This window comes from Aquarana catesbeiana, linkage group LG12 (assembly GCF_042186555.1).
Source record: "Aquarana catesbeiana isolate 2022-GZ linkage group LG12, ASM4218655v1, whole genome shotgun sequence".
NCBI lineage: Eukaryota > Metazoa > Chordata > Amphibia > Anura > Ranidae > Aquarana > Aquarana catesbeiana.
Genome location: NC_133335.1, coordinates 25,965,859 through 25,987,125, shown reverse-complemented (window position 1 = coordinate 25,987,125; position 21,267 = coordinate 25,965,859). Strand labels below are relative to the sequence as shown.

At 41.2% G+C, this 21,267-nt stretch overlaps 1 protein-coding gene across 2 annotated transcripts in view; it reads left to right on the top strand.

The window, feature by feature from the left end:
* Positions 1–19,805, top strand: part of COL20A1 (collagen type XX alpha 1 chain) — a 146,963-nt gene extending 127,158 nt beyond the window's left edge. For both annotated transcript variants that reach the window (XM_073607447.1, XM_073607448.1), the window contains exons 32-39: positions 615–668; positions 10,628–10,699; positions 12,745–12,780; positions 13,062–13,128; positions 13,245–13,433; positions 14,965–15,042; positions 15,125–15,271; positions 18,967–19,805. In XM_073607447.1, the coding sequence (XP_073463548.1) occupies positions 615–668; positions 10,628–10,699; positions 12,745–12,780; positions 13,062–13,128; positions 13,245–13,433; positions 14,965–15,042; positions 15,125–15,271; positions 18,967–18,995 (672 nt within the window). In that variant the 3' untranslated portion in view covers positions 18,996–19,805. The remainder of the gene's footprint in view (positions 1–614; positions 669–10,627; positions 10,700–12,744; positions 12,781–13,061; positions 13,129–13,244; positions 13,434–14,964; positions 15,043–15,124; positions 15,272–18,966) is intronic.
* Positions 19,806–21,267: the final 1,462 nt, after the last annotated feature.

Genomic DNA, 21,267 nt, shown 5'->3' with positions numbered 1-21,267 from the left:
TTTATTTGTGGACTTTACCCTGTTTTCTAATAAAGAAGATTGTTCAGCCCATGGATACATTTTGGATTTTATCTACTGTATACTTGCAGGGTATACAGGAGCCTTAGCCGCAGTGCCGCGCTTCTACACTGGATATTGGATCCATCTAGGTTGAGCATAGTGAATTTCGTTTAAAAGATGCCTTTATTATTTGTAAATCAATCACATAAAATCAGCCAACACCTTCAGGGGAAATTGCACCTCCCACCCTTCATCAGGGTTTAAAAAATGGAAAAGGACTTGAATGGACTCAAGGGAAATTTTAACGAAAATGAATCCGTGAGAAACTCATCTGTTTAACTGCAATTAAATGTCTTTTTAGTACGAAGCTTTTCTTACACTGTTTGTTATAGGTGCTCCACTTTATGTACATTGTGCTGTGTTGTGCAGCAATTCCTAGCAGCCAATCAAATGTTATCTGGCAACAAAGAGCCCATGGTAAGCTCGAAGCTGATAGCTGGGGGGGCGTTCCGGTGTACTGCTAAGTGAACCTATAGGTGTGTGTCAGATATACTGTACTCCCTGGCTCATATGTATACTTTATCAGTGTTTTTGTTTTTTTTTCTTTTTTCTAGGGCGTACGGGGATTGGAGGGGAATACAGGCCCTTCTGGCCCCCCGGGACCTCGGGTAAGAAAAGCAATGACAAAAATGTCTAAACTCCACTTGTAGACATGTTTGCCTAAAATTAGACTCTTTTATTTACTAGTAGAGTCAGAGGTGACTACTGATACCAACTATATATGAAAACAGCACCAGCACCTCCAGCAAAGCTCCCCTTACTGGTGTCTGGGGTGCTACTCTGCCTGGGCCCGAATACAGGAAGTGGGGTTTGTTGGCATGGATGTGGGATTGGTTTGCATGAATGTAGGGTTGTTTGGCATGGACATTGGGTTGTTTGGCATGGACATTGGGTTGGTTGGCATGGATTCAGGGTTGCTTGGCATGGACCTCTTTTGCTTCTAAAGTCCAATTCCAAGAGGGCTTCCTCAATGCCCCTTTTCCTGGACCTGGATTTACTAGTAGAGTCAGAGGTGACTAGTGCTACCAAATATATATGAAAACAGCATCTCCAGCAGAATTTCCCTTACTGGTGTCTGGGGTACTGCTCTGCCTGGCCCTGAATAAAGGAAGTGGGGTTGGTTGACATGGACATGGGATTGGTTTGCATGAATGTAGGGTTGTTTGACATGGACATGGGGTTGGTTGGTATGGACAAGGGGTTGATTGGCATGGGCGCAAGGTTGGTTGGCATGTACCGCTATTGCTTCCAAAGACCAGCCCCAAGAGGGCTTCCTTAATGCCCCTTTTCCTGGACCTGGATTTACTAGTAGAGTCAGAGGTGACTAGTGCTACCAACTATATATGAAAACAGCTCCAGCGTATCCAGCAGAGTTCCCCTTACTGGTGTCTGGAGTGCTGCTCTGCCTGGGCCTAAATAAAGGAAGTGGGATTAGTTCGCTTGGGTGTGGGATTGGTTGGCATAGACGTAGGCTTGTTTGGCATGGACATAGGGTTATTTGGCATAGACATGGGGTTGTTTGGCATGGACCTAGGGTTGTTAGGCATGGACATAGGGTTGATTGGCATGGACCTATATTGCTTCCAAAGGCCAACCCCAAGAGAATTTTCTCATTGCCCCTTTTCCTTTACTTGGACTTACTAGTAGAGGCAGAGGTGACTAGTGCTACCAATTATGGAGTCAACATGGAGGTTGGATTGATTGGCATGGACATGGAGTTGATTGGCATGGACGTAGGGTTGATTGGCATTGATGTGGGGTTGGTTGGCATTCACCTCTATTGCTTTCCGATGACCAACCCCAAGAGGGCTTCCTCAATGCCCCTTTTCCTGGATCTGTTTTTTTAAACCTTTACTCACAGTGATAACAATATCGACTTCAAGCTCATACTAACAAGGTCAATATAAAATACATCAAGATGATCTCTCGTACATTGAATTGACCCTATACCTCCCTTAGCATCCTGTATCTGTTCAGCTCTACCTTGCTGTTGTGTACTCATACACCTGAGCCCAGGCTGTCCGGATGATCACTATGTCTTTGCGTTCTGATGGACCACCCGTGCGGATCATCCTTTGGTCAGGATGCAATTTTCTAGTTGCTCTCTACTGTTCCCAAAGATGTAGCCAATATGGGCCAAACACATTTAAACTCTAAGTGAATAACATTTAGCTTGCTAATGCCCCGCGTTTTAAAAAAATGCAGTTTTTCAATGAAAATACTTTTTTCCCCCTTCGGCACATCTCAGTGCTGCTGATCTCCTGCGGCCTCTTTCTTGTCTTCATGGACTTCTGTGATGGCTGCATGGTATTTTATAGGATGGCTTTCCTGATGGTGCATTAAAATCGCCACTTGTAGTCTCTAGTGAGACATGGAGACAAAGCAGGAGCACACTTGGTATATAGATGGAGTGTGGTCACCCTATAACAGGAAGTGCCTAAACAAGGATATTCTAGGCAGGATCACCCACTATTATTTTAATGAGGGCTGCAGAAATAAAAAGATTGTAAATTACTTTTTAAATTGAATTTGTAGTTTACCGATTGGCATGACAATTTCGCATCTACAGATCCTACGCAGGCACGCATTCGATTTGTGCTGCTTTGTTAGAACCCCAGTGATCCACAACAAGTCCATTTATTAAACATATTCTTTATTTATTACGAAGATCCAACAGAAAATCACCCAGTGAGGAGAAATCACGAAGCCACCATGTCACGGATCATCAGCAAGCCTTCCATGAATAGTAGAGAACAGAAATGATAAAGAGACTAAACAAAACGTGAAACTAAGACAAAAAGACTAATGAGTGGAAAGTTCTGGATCATCAGTTCCAGACAGCGATTTAGTAAAAAAAAAAACAAATTTAATCAACATTACCGCAGAGCCATTCAAATCGCCATTATGCAAATCGGCGTAAACGACCCCGGTTCACTTTCGCTAGCGACAAAAAAATTAAAAGTTTGTAGCGTTAAATTTATCATGCAAATGAAAATATGTACATGAGCGGCGCTGCCACGGAGTCCCGTTTTTAAATTCTGACCGAAATAAAAAAGAAAGTTTGCAGCGCTAAATTTATCTTGCAAATTAAAATATGTATATGAGCCGCCCTGGCACAGAGTTCCATGTTTAAATTCATGACTGCATTATTTTGGGTATCATTTATTATGTATAAGTGCGTTCACTTATTTATGATGTTACATTATAATACAATACAATAATACTGCTTATCTATTAAGCTAAAAGGCTCCAGCTGGGATCCGAATGGAACCTGACTTCTTTCATTTGTTAACAATAAAACAGTGATTTGCCCATATGTACAGCCAATGAAATGGTAATGTTGTTTTAGGGTTGGGCTGATGATCTGCAATCTTTCTTTATATTTCAGCATATCTCTGGGCAAACTGCTAAATACATGGCTGAAATTCATATAGGTGAATTGTTTTACTTGCCAAAGGACTTTAATTCAGTTCAGCCAGTCTTGGGATTCATATATGTACTGCCAGACAGCATTGGTGGTAGGGTGACTTCATCTGTGGTATCCCAGTCTGGTGGCTTTCTGTATCACCTGTCTGCTCCTTGGGAGGTCCTTCTTATGGTGGTCTTCTCTTATAGGCTACCTAAATTCCTCTCCCTGCAGAAATACCATTGGCTTATCAGCACCGGGCAACACAATAAGGCCTGGTTGGCCTTCTGCTGAAATAAACAAAAAAGCACTGCAACCTCTGCTCCAATATTCAAGAGGTTCTTAAAACCTGGTGTTCTGGCTAACAGGTCTCTGGAAACCTCACACGAAACACAGCCGGTGCAATGGTAGACATCAACAAAACCATTATCCTTTATTAAGCATAGTAAGATATAGCCATATGCCAACGTGTTTCGTTCATCCAGACCTTAAGCCTAAAACGTATCAACTTCCCTTCCGAATGATGAAGGATCTGCAGCTGGGTCTGTCTGGAGGATGGGCTAGTTTTAAGGAAGTTGTGTTGGGAGCTGGGAGCACTGCACCCAAATGAGGAATCGCATTTGATCTCTGGTTCAATGGATACAGCTCTTTGTTATACAGAGGGGTATCCCTCAGGGTCCCTGCAATAGTCTCAACAAAGTGTAAAAACCTAAGAATGAAAGTCCAATATAAGCTTATTAATTTTGATAAAAAATCTGAAGACATCGCCAACACATTTCCAGACTCAAAACTCCCTTCATCAAGGTCAAGCTCCAAGACAATATAAAATAATGTAAATTTGGAAGACCAGAAAATTTGCAAGCAAACCAAAGTATGGTGCACTATCAAATAATATGTGTAACCTTCTAAAATCTGTCTACACCTATCATAAAAAGTCTGTATTATCGGGAAACTGTCTATACACATCATTAAAATGTGCATATAAATTAGGGCTGCGGAAATGAAAGATTAATTCCTTGATTAATCGTTAATTTTTTTGATCGATCAAAATTCTTTTGATCGGTACTCACCTCTCCGCCAGCTTCCGGGTCTTCAGGGAGTTCCGTCGGAGATCTGGTGACCTCACGAACATCGACGTCACTGGACTCCTCCCCCCTTCCCCAGGTGCCTCCGTCTGCTAACGAAGGGAAGGGGGGAGGAGTCCGGTGACATCGATAAGCCCCGCTCTCCTGTAATTTGCCCAGTAAAACTCCATGTCTCCCCTCCTCAGGGGAGGATTTGTAGTACACAGCCCCTTCACATGTATTGCCTTCTAGAGATATTGGGTGCTGTAGTTCCATAGATGTCTACTAGAGAGGCAGTGTCTAGTGCACTGTATGGATCTGTATGTGCATTCAAATTAATTGAAATTCATTGATTAATCGATTAAAAAAAAAAAACGATTAATCGAACATGAAAATTTTAATCAGTAACAGCCCTAATATAAATACATAACATTATTATCTATTCTGCTTTCCACTATAAAAATTCAGTGATAAATGTAAGTGGGTCTAGAAGTATCCTCTATACTATCCTAAATATAGAGGACCGTGAACAATCAAAAAGTGAAAATTATATATAAAACAATACAGATTTATTACAAAGAGTAAATAACATCATACAACATGAATAAAACTGAAAAACACGATATAAAGAAACAGTCCACAAATGGATAAATGGGAGAGGAACAAACCAACTGTCAGGGAGACAGATGAATTCCAACGTGTTTCAACAAGTGAGGTAGGGGTCTTCTTCAGGGAAAAGGAATGGGCTGAAGACTTCCAGGTGAATACAAACAATCTACAATATTAATATAGAGATAATTACACATAGAATTCAAAGTATCACTTATTTGGTAGACTAATCAACTTAATCATTGTCAGTAGACATAGAACAGAAAAACATGAATATTGGTATCAGTACTGACCTCATGTGTTACGTGTTTCAAACAATGGAGATCGTACACTCAACATAGAAGAGGAGAACAGAGACACCTAAGAGGGCGTCAAGCAAGCCAGAGCAGGGTGGAAATAGATCATGTCCAGATGGAGCCCTCCCGTATCTGAGAACTACCTCCCAAAAGGGGGGCCAGAGCACTCACAGATGACAGACCAGCACGGATCTGGGGTAGCTTTTGCCTCTTTGTAACATTAATGCTGGGATAACTTTCCTTGCATTATACAAATGAACATTGTATTTGATTTTTTGGTCCTAGGTTCGCTGCTGGTTATCTATCTAGCCAGCTCTTCCATATCGGGGGTAGTAACCTTGAAGTATGGGAGGTCTTTATGGTTCCATCTGCGGCAGAGCTTCATTTCAACACTAGTGGCAATTTTTAGGTGATGTGGGTCTGCATAAGAACTTTTGCTCTGCAAAATTCAATCTACAAACTCTAAAGCGATAGGTATGTGTATTTAGATATTTATGGTTGACTCTTATGAGTGTCCTTTTACTTTATGCATTAGTTTCTTTTGTGCATTAGTTTATAATATTACTCCCCTATTCTCATCCTTCTGTTTTACATCCAGATCTGTGCTGGTCTGTCATCTGTGAGTGCTCTGGCATTTATCCATTTGTGGACTGTTTCTGTATATCATGTGTTTCAGTTTTATTCATGTTGTATGATGTTATTTACTCTTTTTGTAATAAATTTGTATTGTTGCATGTATAATTTTCACTTTTTGAGTGTTCACGGTCCTCCAAAGTCCCATTCTTGAGTAATTTTGTTTTTACACATTGTAATGGAGATGTGGACCTGAACCTCTTTTTCTTCCAATTAGTTAAATACCTTTTTGTCAGTTCTAAATATAGAGAGCTATGGGGTGATCAAATATAATAGTACCATGTGATGTAAACTTTGTTTGTCATTTGACATCATATGTATCACTGATCAAGTACTATGAATACCAGAATGATGGACAAGCTCAGAACAATACCGATCCTGCGGTCTTCCGTCCTGCCAGTTCAAGTTGTGGTGTATGGTCCTGGTGATCGGTCTTGCTGACTTCCCTCTCGCAGATGTCATCACATATAATGCACGACCAGCACATCCCCATCCTGATGACAATGTGGACACTGGCCCTGCATTGAATGTGGTGAGGTGCTTGCCCACATTTCAACTCTGGAGAGAAAAAGGCCAGACCACTGCTTGTCGTGGGATGGCAGGTATAGGTAAGAAATCCTTTTTGCTAGCCCACCTCTTCAACAAACCATTCTCAACTAGGGTTCTGTGGAGCGCTAGGGCTCTTTCAGAGGTTGCTAAGGATTCATTGACCTGTGGCTGCTTAACCTTCCATCTAATAGTGCCCGGATAGTTCTGGATTCAGCACCACTTGGCAAAGCCAGTGGCATGAAACCTATGGGTTTTTTTTTTTTTGTTTTTTGTAAGGAGTGCATTCTTACAAATGTAAGGAGCATTTTCCCACTGGCCTCCAATGTAAAGAGAATTTCTCCCACTAACCTCCAATGTAAGTGACATTATTCCCACTGACCACCAATGTAAGGGGACATTCTTCCCACTAACCTCGAATGTAAGGGACATTCTTCCACTGACCACCAATGTAAGGGGACATTCTTCCCACTAACCTCGAATGTAAGGGGACATTTTTCCAAATAACCTCCAATGTAAGGGGACATTCTTCCCACTAACCTTGAATGTAAGGGACATTCTTCTTACTGAAATGGTATGTGATAGTGAAAAGCGCCCCCTATCACATACCACTTCAACACTAAAGTTAGCACATTGCACTTTAAGGGGAGCAGCTTTATTTAGATTTGCACTTTTTTTTGTAGCGCGAGGTTCCTACCATTCTCACATTCTTCTTACTGACCACCAATGTAAGGACCATTCTTCCCACTGATCACCAATGTAAGGAGCATTCTTCCCAGTGACCTCCAATGTAAATAACATTCTACTCACTGACCTTCAATGTAAGGGACATTCTTCTCACTGACCATCACAGTAAAGGACATTCTTCCCCTTTACCTCCAATGTAAGGGGCATTCTTCCCACTGACCACCAATGTAAGGAGCATTCTTCCCAGTGACCTCCAATGTAAATAACATTCTACTCACTGACCTTCAATGTAAGGGACATTCTTCTCACTGACTATCACAGTAAAGGACATTCTTCCCTTTTACCTCCAATGTAAGGGGCATTTTTCCCACTGACCACCAATGTAAGGGACATTCTTGCCACTGACCTCCACTGTAAAGGGCATTGTTCCCCCTGACCGCCAATGTAAGGGGCCTTCTTCCCACTGACCTCCAATGTAAATGCCATTCTACTCACTGACCTTCAATGTAAGGGACATTCTTCTCACTGACCTCTAATGTAAGGAACAATCTTCTCAATGACCTCAAATGTAAGGAACATTCTTCCCACTGACCTCCAATGTATGAGACATTCTTCCCACTGACCACCAATGTATGAGACATTCTTCCCACTGACCTTCAATGTAAGGAACATTCTTCCCAACGAGCTCCAGTGTAAGGGACATTCTTTCCACTGACCTCCAATGTATGTCAAATTCCTCCCACTGGCCCCAATGCAAGAGACATTCTTCCCACTGACCTTCAATTGCAGGGACATTCTTCCTAATGACAGCCAATAAATTAAATTAAACTGGGGTTTCCTTAATTATTTTTAAGGGTTCTGGGGTTAAAATGTTGCGAAAGGCTGACCTGGACAAAACCAACATTAGATCCTTCATCAGTTACCAGAGTACTAAGTGGTAGGACCAGCCTTTTCTGTTGTAAATGGAAAAAAATATAAGTGTTACTATGTTAATTTTTATCTAACTGCTAAGTTGTTGGGTCGGCCTTCAGTTTCGTCACCAGAACAATCTCAGCCATTGTAATAGGTAACTAATAAGATTTACTATGAACTTTCCCAAATTGACTGCTAAGAAGGAGGGTCTGCCTTCGTTATCATCATCTGGGCAATCTCATGTGCTGTAATTCGGAGAATCATTTACACATGTGTGTAGCATTCTTAGAAGGTATCTCTGCTAGTGAAACTTCTTTTGCGGGAGATGCTTCTAATGCAACTACCAGCTCTGTGCAGAACTTCTGGAGCAAAGCAGCCAGTGACTCAGTCACTCCAGCCAGAGCCTGTACAAGAGCGGCATACAGAACGATCCTGTCTGCCATATTATAGAGAAGCGTCAGTGATGAAAAATCACTGTGTCTGCAGATTGAAAGGGAAAGGTCATCCTTAATGGTGTTAAATTACAAAATGGCTGGTGTAGCAGTGATGTATGATTTACTGGATGATTATTATTATTTTTAGCAAAAGTAGACTTTCCATTTACTTCCTGCACTTATTATTCGGGGTGCTGTGAATTCTGGGAACTTGGACTAATTTGCTGTATTTGTCAAAGTTACAAACAGTAGTCCTATATAGGGCAGCTTTTATTTATAGCTTTCCTATAACATCAGAGTCCAGGATCCAAGAATCCGGCAATTGTGCTCATTATATCGAATATATTACAGACATTTAGTGCTGGAACAGCAGCAGCTCAGTACAAGTCAGAAGTCAGTACCTGTAATGTATGGAGGTGTGCCAGGAAGAGAATGAGGATGGATAGAACTTTGGTGGCTACTGGCCATATTTGGGCAATGATGTCACATTACATGGTGGATAACCGCCGGGGAGCTGTCATTCAGTTAGTGTTACCATCAGGATCGGTTGCCTGCATCTGCATGTCGAATTTTTTTTTTCTTTCTTTGGCGGGTGTCATTGACAATAGATTTACATGGGACATGTTTTTGGGATTTTTTGTTTGTGTCAAATGTTTGGATGTCTTTTTTTTTTTTTAGGTTACTGCATCTGCCAATCTGATAACCAAATCTGGTAAAGCACCCATGTTGATGAAGACAAAGGCCTCTTCCCCACAATCCTGGACCGGTGGTTGTGGGGGTCTGAGAGTGGGGGACCTATCGGAATGTGGAAGCCAGTAGAATAATACCAGGGTGTGGTATCTGTTGGACCCATTGTTATTATCATTAAAGGAGGCTTCCAGATTCCAATAAGCTCCCCACTCTCAGACCCCCACAACCACCGAGCCAGGGTTGCGGGGAAGAGGCCCTTATCTTCACCAAAATGGGGGCAAGGTGCTTTGCTAGATTTGGATGTCAGATTGACATATGTGTCTTCCTTTGATTTCATGGAATCCCTACTCAAATCAAACCCATGGAAGTTCAGCTCACCACTACTCAGGTGTTTACAGCAGGAGGGCCTAGGATTTTAAAGGTGGAAATGACTTTTTAGAGGGGGGGACCCAAAACTCTCTGTGGATTATTCATCACGAATTTGCCTCAATAAATCATTCACAGTTTTTTTTTGTTTTTTTTCTTATAAACTCATTTATTCCTTTTTTGAACTTGCCCATTACTTTAGAAACCATAGCTGTAGAGCCAAGGTCACTTGTTTTTTAATTTTTGCTTTTTCTGCCACTGGACAATTGTGTATATCTCTAACAGCATAACCCAGGTTGGGTTGAAGAGGGTGCTTAGAGGAGTCTCAAAACTGTCTGTGGATCGTTACTCTTATTACTTTTTTTGCATTGCCCACCACTGGACATTTGTGGGTATCTCCAGCAGCAGAAGCAAAGGTGGAAGGGGCTGCTTAGAGGAGTCATGAGACTCTTTGTGGTAGAAAGCAAACAAATTTCCACTTCAAATAACATTCTGTTTTTACCAAGACCCTGAATATTACTTGGGGGCCCTGCTCAGGCGACCATGATCTTATGAGGTGGAAGCTGCTGTGAGGGTGCAGGCTGGGAGTGGATCCGTCCTGACCTAAAACTTTTCTCGCTCCATCCAAGCCATCACCCAAACGCTTTTCACCCCAACTAAGAGGCTTAATCATGGAGGTCATTCTATTTTTACTGTTGGTCTCCATATGATGTGGTCAGTGAGGAGTGATGCCTGATCAGCTGCATAAAACTTTGAAGCCTCATGAACACTCATATTATGTTTACTACTAAATTATGGGGGTGCTTTTATAGACCACATTACATGGGCGACTCATCTTCTACATGGTGGTACTATTTCAGTGAATATTATAGGTGTCTAAATTCCATTTTTGATTTTTTTATTAATACTTTTTTTCTTTTTTAGGGGGTTCAAGGGGTCCAAGGATTAACTGGAAGCCCTGGTGAAAGAGGACCTGTTGGAGACGTTGGGCCCACAGTACGTACATGGGATCCTGACGTGTCTAGATGCTGGGCGGCCCATTTGCGGTCCGGGGCAGGTTCTATACATTTGGTGCCTTCACAAAACAGGGAATCATGGGAAATCATGTGAAATGGCTTGTGTAAGAATAGGGTGGAGGTTAGAGGGGGCAAGGGGCTGCCTGAACTACCCAATAGAGGAAACGTTTTTACATGGCCAGCACTAGCTTGATGTACCATTGATAGGATCTTGTGAATTATGGCAGATTAAAGATGTTTTACAGCTTCACTGTCGTAAGCTGCTATGTGCGAGATGACGCAAATGACACTTTGAAAAATATTTTCAAGGATCCTGGTGACTGTGTGTAATGTTCTTCTTTCCATTAATTGAATGTCATTAGTTCATGAAGCAGATCCAGAAATCCAGAATACTAACACTTAGCAAACAGTTATATGAGGTGTGGAATTGTGTTTCCATTTAAAGCAGCATGGCAGTAGCTATTTTAGGATTAGCTTAACTAAAGCGATATTGCTCAAGCACAGTGAACGGCTGTGTTGTCATTGATATAATTAGTTTCTAGTGAATGGAAGCGCTGCATTCTCACTAATGTCACCAGTCTCTAAAGAAATGATAGGTCAAATTCCCAGTGATGTCACCAGACTCTAATGAAAGTGTAGCTCCCGTAGGGGCTGATGTAGTTGAACAGGCTCTTTCCCGAATTGTGCAGAGGCAGCCAGGCACACAGCAATAGTCCATTCAGTCCGGCTCATTGAACAGGGGTTTGTCTTTTTCTCTATTTTATTGCTTGTAGGAACTGGGAAGGGGACGCGGGTGATGTGGGATGCTCCACAATGCTTGAGCACAATTTTACAGAGGACCACTCCCTCTCAACAGTAGTGACACTGTCTTTTCACTCATAGCTGGGATAGGTTATAGAACAGGTATAGCTAGACTTGAACAGTTTATAGGTTCACGGCTGGGGACCCTTGAAGCAGCTTGCAGAACAGGTATAGCTAGACTGGAACAGTTTATAGGTTCACGGCTGGGAACCATCAAGCAGCTTGCAGAATAGGTATGGCAAGACTGAAACAGTCTATAGGTTCACAGTTGGGGACCATCATGTAGCTTGCAGAACAGGTATAGCTAGACTGGTACAATCGATAGGTTCATGGCTGGGGGCCATGAAGCAGTTTGCAGAACAGGTATTGCAAGGCAGGAACAGTCTATAGGTTTACTGCTGGGGACCATGAAGCAGTTTGCAGAATAGGTATAGCTAGATTGAAACAGTCTATAGGTTCATGGCCAGGGACCATGAAGTAGCATGCAGAACCGTTATAGCTAGACTGAACAGTCTGTAGGTTCACGGCTGGGGACCATGAAGCAGCTTGCAGAACAGGTATAGCTAAACTATGGAACAGTCTGTAGGTTAAAGGCTGAGGACCATGAAGTAGCTTTAAGGTGTAGCACAGAAAGGAGGCTCTACACACAGAATCCTGGAATAGGATTAGTCCATAGCTGCAGCCTCTCGTAAAGTAATCCAGCATCCATTTCCAGGAGCACCATGGGCAAGCAGCCCCCTCCTCCTGTCAGCTCACTGATCCATTCTCTCAGGAGGGAGAAAGAGAATCTCTTCAGGGCCCCAGACTATTTAACAGCATCCCAACCACCAACTGCCGATCCGAACCCCCCCCCCCCCCCAGGGATTAGCTAGGCCCTGCTCTATATTCTGGCTAGTCATTTGAGTTCTCCCTCCCTAAACTCTAGAATCTTATTTTAGAGGCAGGGGGAAGCAATTAACGCCCAGCCTGTGAAGCCCTGAATAGACCAGACTAAACAATTACTGCTCCCCTTTATACAGCAGGAGCCAAAAATGTTACTTACCTATCAGCCTAATTAGGAGGGTGCTACAAAAATATAGGTTGCATTCTTAGTGATGTCATCAATATTTAGTAAATGGATAGGCTGCATTCTCCAAGGTGTCAGTGATTTCTATATTTATTTATAGGGTTGTATATTCTGTGGGTTCATCAATTGCTCATTATTACTTCTCTGGTTTTTCACAGGGTCTTCCTGGCACCCGAGGCGAGAAAGGCGAGAAGGTGAGTTTCAATGAACACAGCTCCATACAAAGACTAATAGCCTGTCTCTTGACCTCAGCCTCCTGTTCTGTGATAGAGCAAGACAGGAAATCATTCCACTCCTCATCAGTTCCTTTATTGTAGACATTTCCTCAACAGGACAACTGTTATTTTCAATTATGACTTTTGGTAAACAACACATACTAAATGTTTCCAGTTTGACTGAAGCTTAGTTTAGCCGCTTGTGTTTAAGAATTCTTTACAACAATATTCTACTTTAAGCTCACATCTCTTAAAAACAGGGGGAACCTCAATCTGCCGCCACCATTTACCATTTGGTTAATCAGGTGTGTGAGAGACTCATACAGGGTAAGTGCTTGTCAACTGGGTGTCCACTGTTGAGAATTTTTAGTGGTCGGTGGCTATTTCTTGATGTAGTTATATATGGAATTATATTCCCTCTTGTGCATATTATCATTTCTCAGCTCACATGGTAAAACTGGAAGCAGTGCTGCAGGAGAAAGATGTACAACCTGTCCCCCTTTGGGACTTGGAAATAAAACCAGGAGAACCTGGACCCCCAGGACCTCCGGGGCCACCAGGAGAACAAGGAGCACCTGGATTTAATGGTGCATTCGGACAGCCAGCCAGGAATGGATACCCAGGAGAACGAGGTATCACATTTCTTATTCTTAAGCATTTATAAATGGGTGTCTAGGGAAAGGAGGACCGTAGATGAATCATGGTTTCCTCTTCATTTTTTTTGTCCTACATATCCAAGGACAATCTTGGATTTTGTCTTGCTGGGCCTTGAAGTTTACCCAATAGGTATACTTGACTTGAACTGTGGAAATTTTATACAGATCTAATTGTTTCTGGATCCTATCTTGTCTTGGATGTCTGAATGAGTACAAGTGGCTGTATTAGAGCAGATTATTGTCCAAAACTAGACGGAAGATGCTGAATAGGTGAGGGCAGGATCTGGTTGGAAGTGCTTTTTTTAGAAGTTGGACTGTGAAACCTGATTTTTCCCTTGGTTTTGATTGCCATTTCAGTGGTTAGTCTACATCAGGGATCTCTAAACTTTCTAAGCAAAGGGCCAGATTACTGCCCTTTAGACTTTAACAATGCCCCATCATTGGTTTGAATGGAAGGAATAGTGCCCTATTGTTGGTATCAATGGGAAGAATAGTTCCCCATCAATGGTGTCAGTGGGAGGAATAGTGCCCCATCAATTGTGTCAGCTGGTGGAATAGTGCTCCAAGGGCCAGATAAAGGTATGCCAAGGGCCACAAATCCGCCGCCTGGGCCACAGTTTGAAGACCACTGGTCTACGTTGTTGAGCTTAGTTTAAGAATTCAGTCCAAAGGTGGACTGATACTGCTCAGTTGAAAAGTGGTCTAATGGCTTGAGTCAGTAATTAGCTTCTTATATGTCTGGTTTGCTTCGGCTACAAAATCCCCCACTTTAGTTTTAATTTTTTTCTGATTGATCATGAAGTCTAACTGTGCCTGATAAAATGGGTTTTCCCAGAATATCCGTTCCCTTCCACTTCCTTCATTACACTGTGAAAATTAAAAATCTTAGAGCTGATGGTACACTATATGGCCTAAAGTATGTGGAAACCCATCCATGGCAACTATATATTACTAGTGTCCAGCACGTTCATACAGGTCTAATGGTCAGGTGTCCACCAAATATTTGCACACCAAACAATTACATGGAACATGGGTAAGTTGTGGGTACTGTAGTGATAAAATGGGTGCTGTAGTGATAAGATGGGTGACACCATTAATAATGCAGAAATAATATATTTTTTTTTTACCACCATGCCTTTTTCTTGCAAGGAAATTTATATTAGATGACCAGAGTCACTAACCAGAACATTTTTGCGACAGTGCAGCTTTTAAACTACCCTGCGTTGCCCATAAATATTGGGATTTTTTAGTTGGTGACTATAGCCATCAAATAAACAGGTTCCCTTGCAAGAGCAAGATATTGAATATTGTGTTCTCTTTATGATGGTGATGGCAGGTGTGCTAACCATGGTGCTAAAGTGCCAAGAACTCATGGAGACCCCGAGAGAAATAAAAAAAACCTCTTAATTTATTTAATTCCCATGGCATCTACTAATTTATGAAATATCAGTTTCTAGTTTTGTATTCCTTTTTATATTTTCATGCATGGCCTCTGTTAATATTTTAGGATCCAAAGGACATCAAGGAGAGAAGGGAGCTCCAGGACAAAGTAAAGAAGGCCCAGCAGGACCTTCTGGAGCTATAGGTAACCACTTTTCTAGTACCCTAAAAACAACACCCTGACTTTTTGTTTTAGAGCACAAATATTTCTTTATTTTCCCCTCTAGGTCTTCCAGGAAAGGATGTCTTTGGAAATCCAGGGCCCATGGGCTTTCCTGGACAGCCCGGTCCCCCTGGAAATCCAGGAATCCCTGGACATTATGGGCCTCCGGGGGTATTAGGTGGCTGTGACTCTTCTTCGTGCTATGTATCAGGTAAGTGGAGACTCCTGGTGCCTTCTGCATTCACTACACTACACTCTGGATTTTTGTTGTTCTCATATGTCTATGTGTAATCTAGAATTCTAAGTTTCAGTGTAACTTTTTCTGGAGGGTTGTGCACTTTAGCTGTCTCTTTTTTTTCCCAGCACCCCAAGAGGAAATGTACCCTTGTTCTGAGATTTTGTGTTCCTGAGATGTCTACATATACTCTGGAATCCCAATTGTCAGTGTACTCCTCTTCTGGGGTTTTGTGTTCTTCAGGTGTCTCTTCATTCTAGAACCCCATATGTCAGTGTACCCTTGTTTTAGGGTTTTGCAGTCCTCCGTTATCTCTTCATATTAGATCCCCCGAGCGTCAGTATACCCTTGTTGTTGGCTTTTGTATTTCTCCTTATTCTATATATATTCATTCTGGAACAGTAAGTGTCAGCGTACCTGTGTTCTGGGGTTTCGCGTTCCTCAGCTATCTCTTCATTCTAGAACCCCAAGTGTCAGTGTACCTTATTCTTGGGTTTTGAATTCCTCGCTTGTATATTTTATATTAATTATGGGACCCCTGAGTATCAGTTTAACCTTGTATTTCTCAGTTGTCTATATATATTTTGTTCTGAAACCTTAGGTGTCAGGGTATCCTTGTTCTGGGGTTTTTTGTTCCTTGACTATCCTTTTATTCTAGAACCTCAAGTGTCAATTAACCTTGTTTTTTAGGCTATTGTATTCCTCAGTTATCCTTTCATTCTAGAACCCCAAGTGTCAGTATACATTTGTTCTTGGGTTTGCGTACCTTACTTAATCTTAATTTTAGACCCCGAAGTGTCTGCTTACCCCCGTTGTGGGGTTTTGTTTTTCACAGTTGTGTGTGTGTGTGTGTATATATATGTGTGTGTGTATATATATATATATATATATATATATATATATATACACAGTGCTGTGAGAAAGCATTACCCCCCTTCCTGATTTTTAATTTTTTTGCATATTTCTCACACTTCAATGATTCAGATCATCTAACTAATTTTAATATTACACAAAGATAACCCAAGTAAATCCATGATGCAGTTTTTAAATTATTAATTAATTAAGGGTAAAAAAAGCTGTTCAAATCTGCCTGGCCCTATGTGAAAAAGCAATTACCCCCTCCCATGCTGAATCATGAATGAACTGTGATTAACCACAATTTTTTGGAAAGCTGCGTTAAATTTCACTTGCCACACCTAGGCCTGATTACTGCCAGACCTGTTGAATTAAGAAATCAGATAAATAGAAGCTGTCTGACAAAGTGAAGCATGCTAACAGATCACAAAAAGCCACACATCATGCCACAATCTAAAAAAAAAATCAAGAACAGATTAGAAACAAAGTAATGTACATGTATCAGTCTATGAAGGGTTTCAAAGCCATTTCTAACGCTTTGGAACTCCAGTGAACTACGGGGAGAGCCATTATCCACAAATGGAGATAACTTGGAATAGTGTTGAACCTTCCCAGGAGTGGCCGGCCTACAAAAATTACTCATGACGATGACTCACCCAGGAGGTCATAAAAGAACCCAGAACAACATCTAAAGAACTGCAGGCCTCACTTGCCTCGGGTAAGATCAGTGTTCATGATTCAACACAGTGATCTTTGGGTTCTTCTTTACCTCTCTCACCAAGGCTCTTCTCCCCTGATAGCTCAGTTTGGCCGGACGGCCAACAATAAGAAAGAGACTGGGCAAAAATGGCTTCCATAGGAGAGTTCCAAGGCCAAAGCCACTGCTGACCAAAAAGAACACAAAGGCTCATCTCACATTTACCAAAAAACATCTTGATTATGCCCAAGACTTTTAGGCAAATATTCTGTGGACTGATGAGACAAAAATTTTACTTTTTGGAAGGTGTGTGTTCCCCGTTACATCTGGCATAAAACAAATACAGCATTTCATACCAAGAAAATCATACCAACAGTCAGACATGGTGGTGGTAATGTGATGGTCTGGGGCTGCTTTGCAGCTTCAGGACCTGGACGACTTACCATAATTGATGGAACCATGAATTCTGAGCTCTACCAGAAAATCCTAAAGGAGAATGTCCAGCCATCAGTTTGTGACCTCAAGCTAAAGTGCACTTGGGTTATGCAGTAGGACAATGATCCGAAACACACCAGCAAGTCCACCTCCAAATGGTTTAAACAAAGCAAAATTTAGGTTTTGGAGTGGCCTATTCAAAGCCTGAACTTAAATCCAATTGAGATGCTCTATCATGACCTTACACAGGCCGTTCATGCTGGAAAACCCTCCAATGTGGCTGAATTAAAACAATTCTGCAAAGAAGAGAGGGCCAAAATTGCTCCACAGCAATGTGAAAGACTCATTGCCAGTTATCGCAAACACTTGATTGCAGTTGTTGCGCCAAGGGTGGCACAACCAGTTATTAGGTTTAGGGGGTAATTACTTTTTTACATAAAGCCAGGCAGGTTTGGATAGATTTTTTGCCTTAATAAATGAAACCATCATTCAAAAACTGCATTTTGTATTTACTCAGGTTATCTTTGTGTAATAATAAAATTAGTTTGATGATCTAAATCATTTAAGTGTGACAAATATGCAAAAAAAATTGAAAATCAGAAAGGGGCAAATACTTTTTCACAGCATTGTATATATGTATGTATGCGTGTGTATATTTATATTTATATATATATATATATATATATATATATATATATATATATATTCTGGAACATTAAGTGTCGGTGTACCCATACTTTAGGGTTTTGTGTTCCTCAGCTATCTCTCCATTCTAGAATCTCATATGTCAGTGTACCCTTGTTTTAGGACTGTGCTCCTCAGTTATCTCTTCATTCTAGAACCCCAGGTGTCATTATACCCTTGTTGTGGGGTTTACATTCCTTCGTTGTCTACTGTATGTATCTCTATTTTAGATCCACAAGTGCCAGTATACCTTTTGTTGTGGGGTTTTGTTATTTTCGGTCGTCCATATCTGTATTCATTCTAGAACCTTATGTGTCAGTGTATCCATGCTTTAGAGTTTTGCATTCCCTCTACCCTTAGTTTAGGGTTTTGAATTCTTTGGTTATCTCCTCATTCTAGAATCCTAAGTGTCAGTGTACCCTTATTCTTGGGTTTTGCGTTCCTCAATTGTCTATGTATAGTAATTATAAAGGTCCAAGTATCAGTTTACCCATGTATTTCTCAGTTGTCTATGTATGTTTGTTCTGGAACCTTAAGTGTCAGTGTATCCTTGTTCTGGGGTTCTACATTCCTCAGCTATCTTTTCATTCTAGAACCTAAAGTGTCAATGTACCCTTGTTTTAGGGTTTTGTATTCCTCAGTTACCCCTTCATTCTAGAACCCCAAGTGTCAATGTGCACTCGTTGTGCGATTTTGTTTTTTTCAGTTGTCCATATACTGTATATTTATTTCAGAACCTTAAGTGTCAGTGTACCTTTGTTTTAGGGTTTTGTATTCCTCAGTTATGTCTTCATTCTAGAATCCCAAGTATCAATGTACCATTGTTCTGGGGTTTGCGCTCCTCAGATGTCAATGCCTTCCTTCCGGAACCTGATGTGCAATTATCTAATTGTTATTTGATTTTCTTATATATATGCTGTATAGTAGATGATGTACACCTCTGTTTTATAAGTCTGTTGTACACTGGGTAAACCTTGGCACCTCTGTTTCTCATTTCCAGGAGATGAAGAACTGAATGTTATCCCTTGAACGTTTTCTGCTAAAGCACACAATGTAGAGATCCGGTGGAGCATGGCTCTGGCAGTGTCACAAGCTGCTTTCACTAACATCACAGCTGGGTACATCAAAGACACGGTACAGGTTTAAAATGTCATCCTGCAGGTTTGAGCTCTTCTGCAGTTGGCACGCAGGTACCTGGCGCTCAGTACAGAGGGCAGTGAGAAGTCTGCCGTAGTCTATCCTACGGAGTGATGTTTAATATCTGTGGCGTGTTTCCACTATTAGTGTTTTTTCAACAGAACTTCACAGGTCCTGTGCTGACAAAAGAGGAAATTTAGAGAGAAACATCAAACCAAAATTTGTTTGAAATCTTCTTTGCTTGTTTTTTTAAATTTTTTTTTAAGAATCAGTTTGTTAAGCTTTTCCATGGAATTTCTCAAGCAGAGATTGGCTGTCCAAACTGTCCAAAAAGCTTTGACCCGGTCTTTGGATTTACGACTATAATCTTCTTTACAATGGAAGGCATGGAGCAGTACTGTGCAGGAACCCATAGCAGCCACCATTCACTTTTGAGCAGCTAGCATAATGAAGATAATTACTGAATGGTTGCGTGGTACACACTGCTCTTTTTATCGTAATGTTGTTTAGGACCCTCGTCTGAGCTGTATTTGGTCCATTTCTACTAACAAATGTTCATGAATTACTTTTTAAATGCTGTCTTAGTTCTTTGTGAATACACCTGCAATAAATAAGGACCCTTAGAGGGTCAAATGCCTAAGAAATTGTCTTCTGCTTCTGTTATGTTGCCTTACAGTACTAATAAAGAACTATTTTTTAACACTTTTTTTTTCAGCTTGTTGACCTCTTCTATTTCTGTGGAAAGAGTTAGACTTATGTGTAGCAGATATCATACCTAATTTTGGTTTATCTACTTTATAAGCATCTATAAATATTAATTTTGTAACTGTTCACCACATTGCCCTTAGTAGTAAGACTCTCATATTATGGACCAGCCTTTCTCAACCAGGGCTACATGGTACCCAAGGAGTTTTCCAGGGGTTGTTAGTGGTTCCTTGAGCTGTGGCTGACTGATTTTCTATCTGAGGGTGTCTGCATAATCTCAGGTCCAATGCTACTTGATAGACCTTTTTAATTGTCTGTAAGCATGGTATTCTGACCACCAGTGCAAGGGGTCCGTTCTTCTCTTCTGACCACCAAAGTAAGAGTTATTCTTTCCATTGACCCCCCAAAGAATTCAATTTTGCAGAGGTTCCCTGAGACCTGAAAATGATTTCAAAGGTTCCTATGAGATTGAAAGGTTGATAAAGGCTGTTGTAGACTGGACATGGAGAAATGTAGGCTACAACTGCATTCTATCTATCTATCTATCTATCTATCTATCTATCTATCTATCTATCTATCTATCTATCTATCTATCTATCTATCTATCTATCTATCTATCTATCTATCTATCTATCTCTCTATCTATCTCTCTATCTATCTCTCTATCTCTCTATCTCTCTATCTACTGATCCTAGCGGCTGCCATTTTTGCTTTGGTGGATTTAGTACATACACATTCTGGGGGTGATCAGATTGCCATCGAGTGATGTTGTATACTTAAGGAGGCAGGGGCTACCTTTAAGGCCTATATATATATATATATGCAACAAATCAATAATGCATCATATGTGAAAACCAAACAAAAAATTAAAAATAGTGCAGTCCATCCATAGAAATGTCCATAGAGAGAACACCATGAAATAGTGTGCGGATTTCTGAAATGTCCACCAAATCAAAACGTGCCAGTGATTCCTCTCCCTCTAGATTCAACACTCACCGGATGAATATGCCTCACACTCTCGTGTTTTGGCAAATAAGCATGGTAAACTGGACAATCAGGTTAAGGTGAAAAATCCAAGATCCATCCGTCCCAGTGTCATCTCATTCCATATGCAGATAAAGATACGCAAATAGTGTGATACCGTAAAACACAAAATTTATTGAACTGTGTAAACTTCAATCATTACACTCACATAACAAACTCTTTAAATCAAGCCAAACCAACACAGCAATCCGAGTTCTCAATCCTCCTATGTGAAAACGCCCAGCACCAATGTAAAAGATGGTCGCGGCGGACCCACTCGTTAAAGCTCGTCTGAATGAGCAAGGATCTTCCGCTGACACACGGAGATGGGATGCAGCGTCTCCTCCGTCACACTCTGTTACTGATGGATGCTGTACAGTCACGCCCTGACATGTTTCGTCATACCTGACTTATTGATGGGAAACATGTGGGCTCC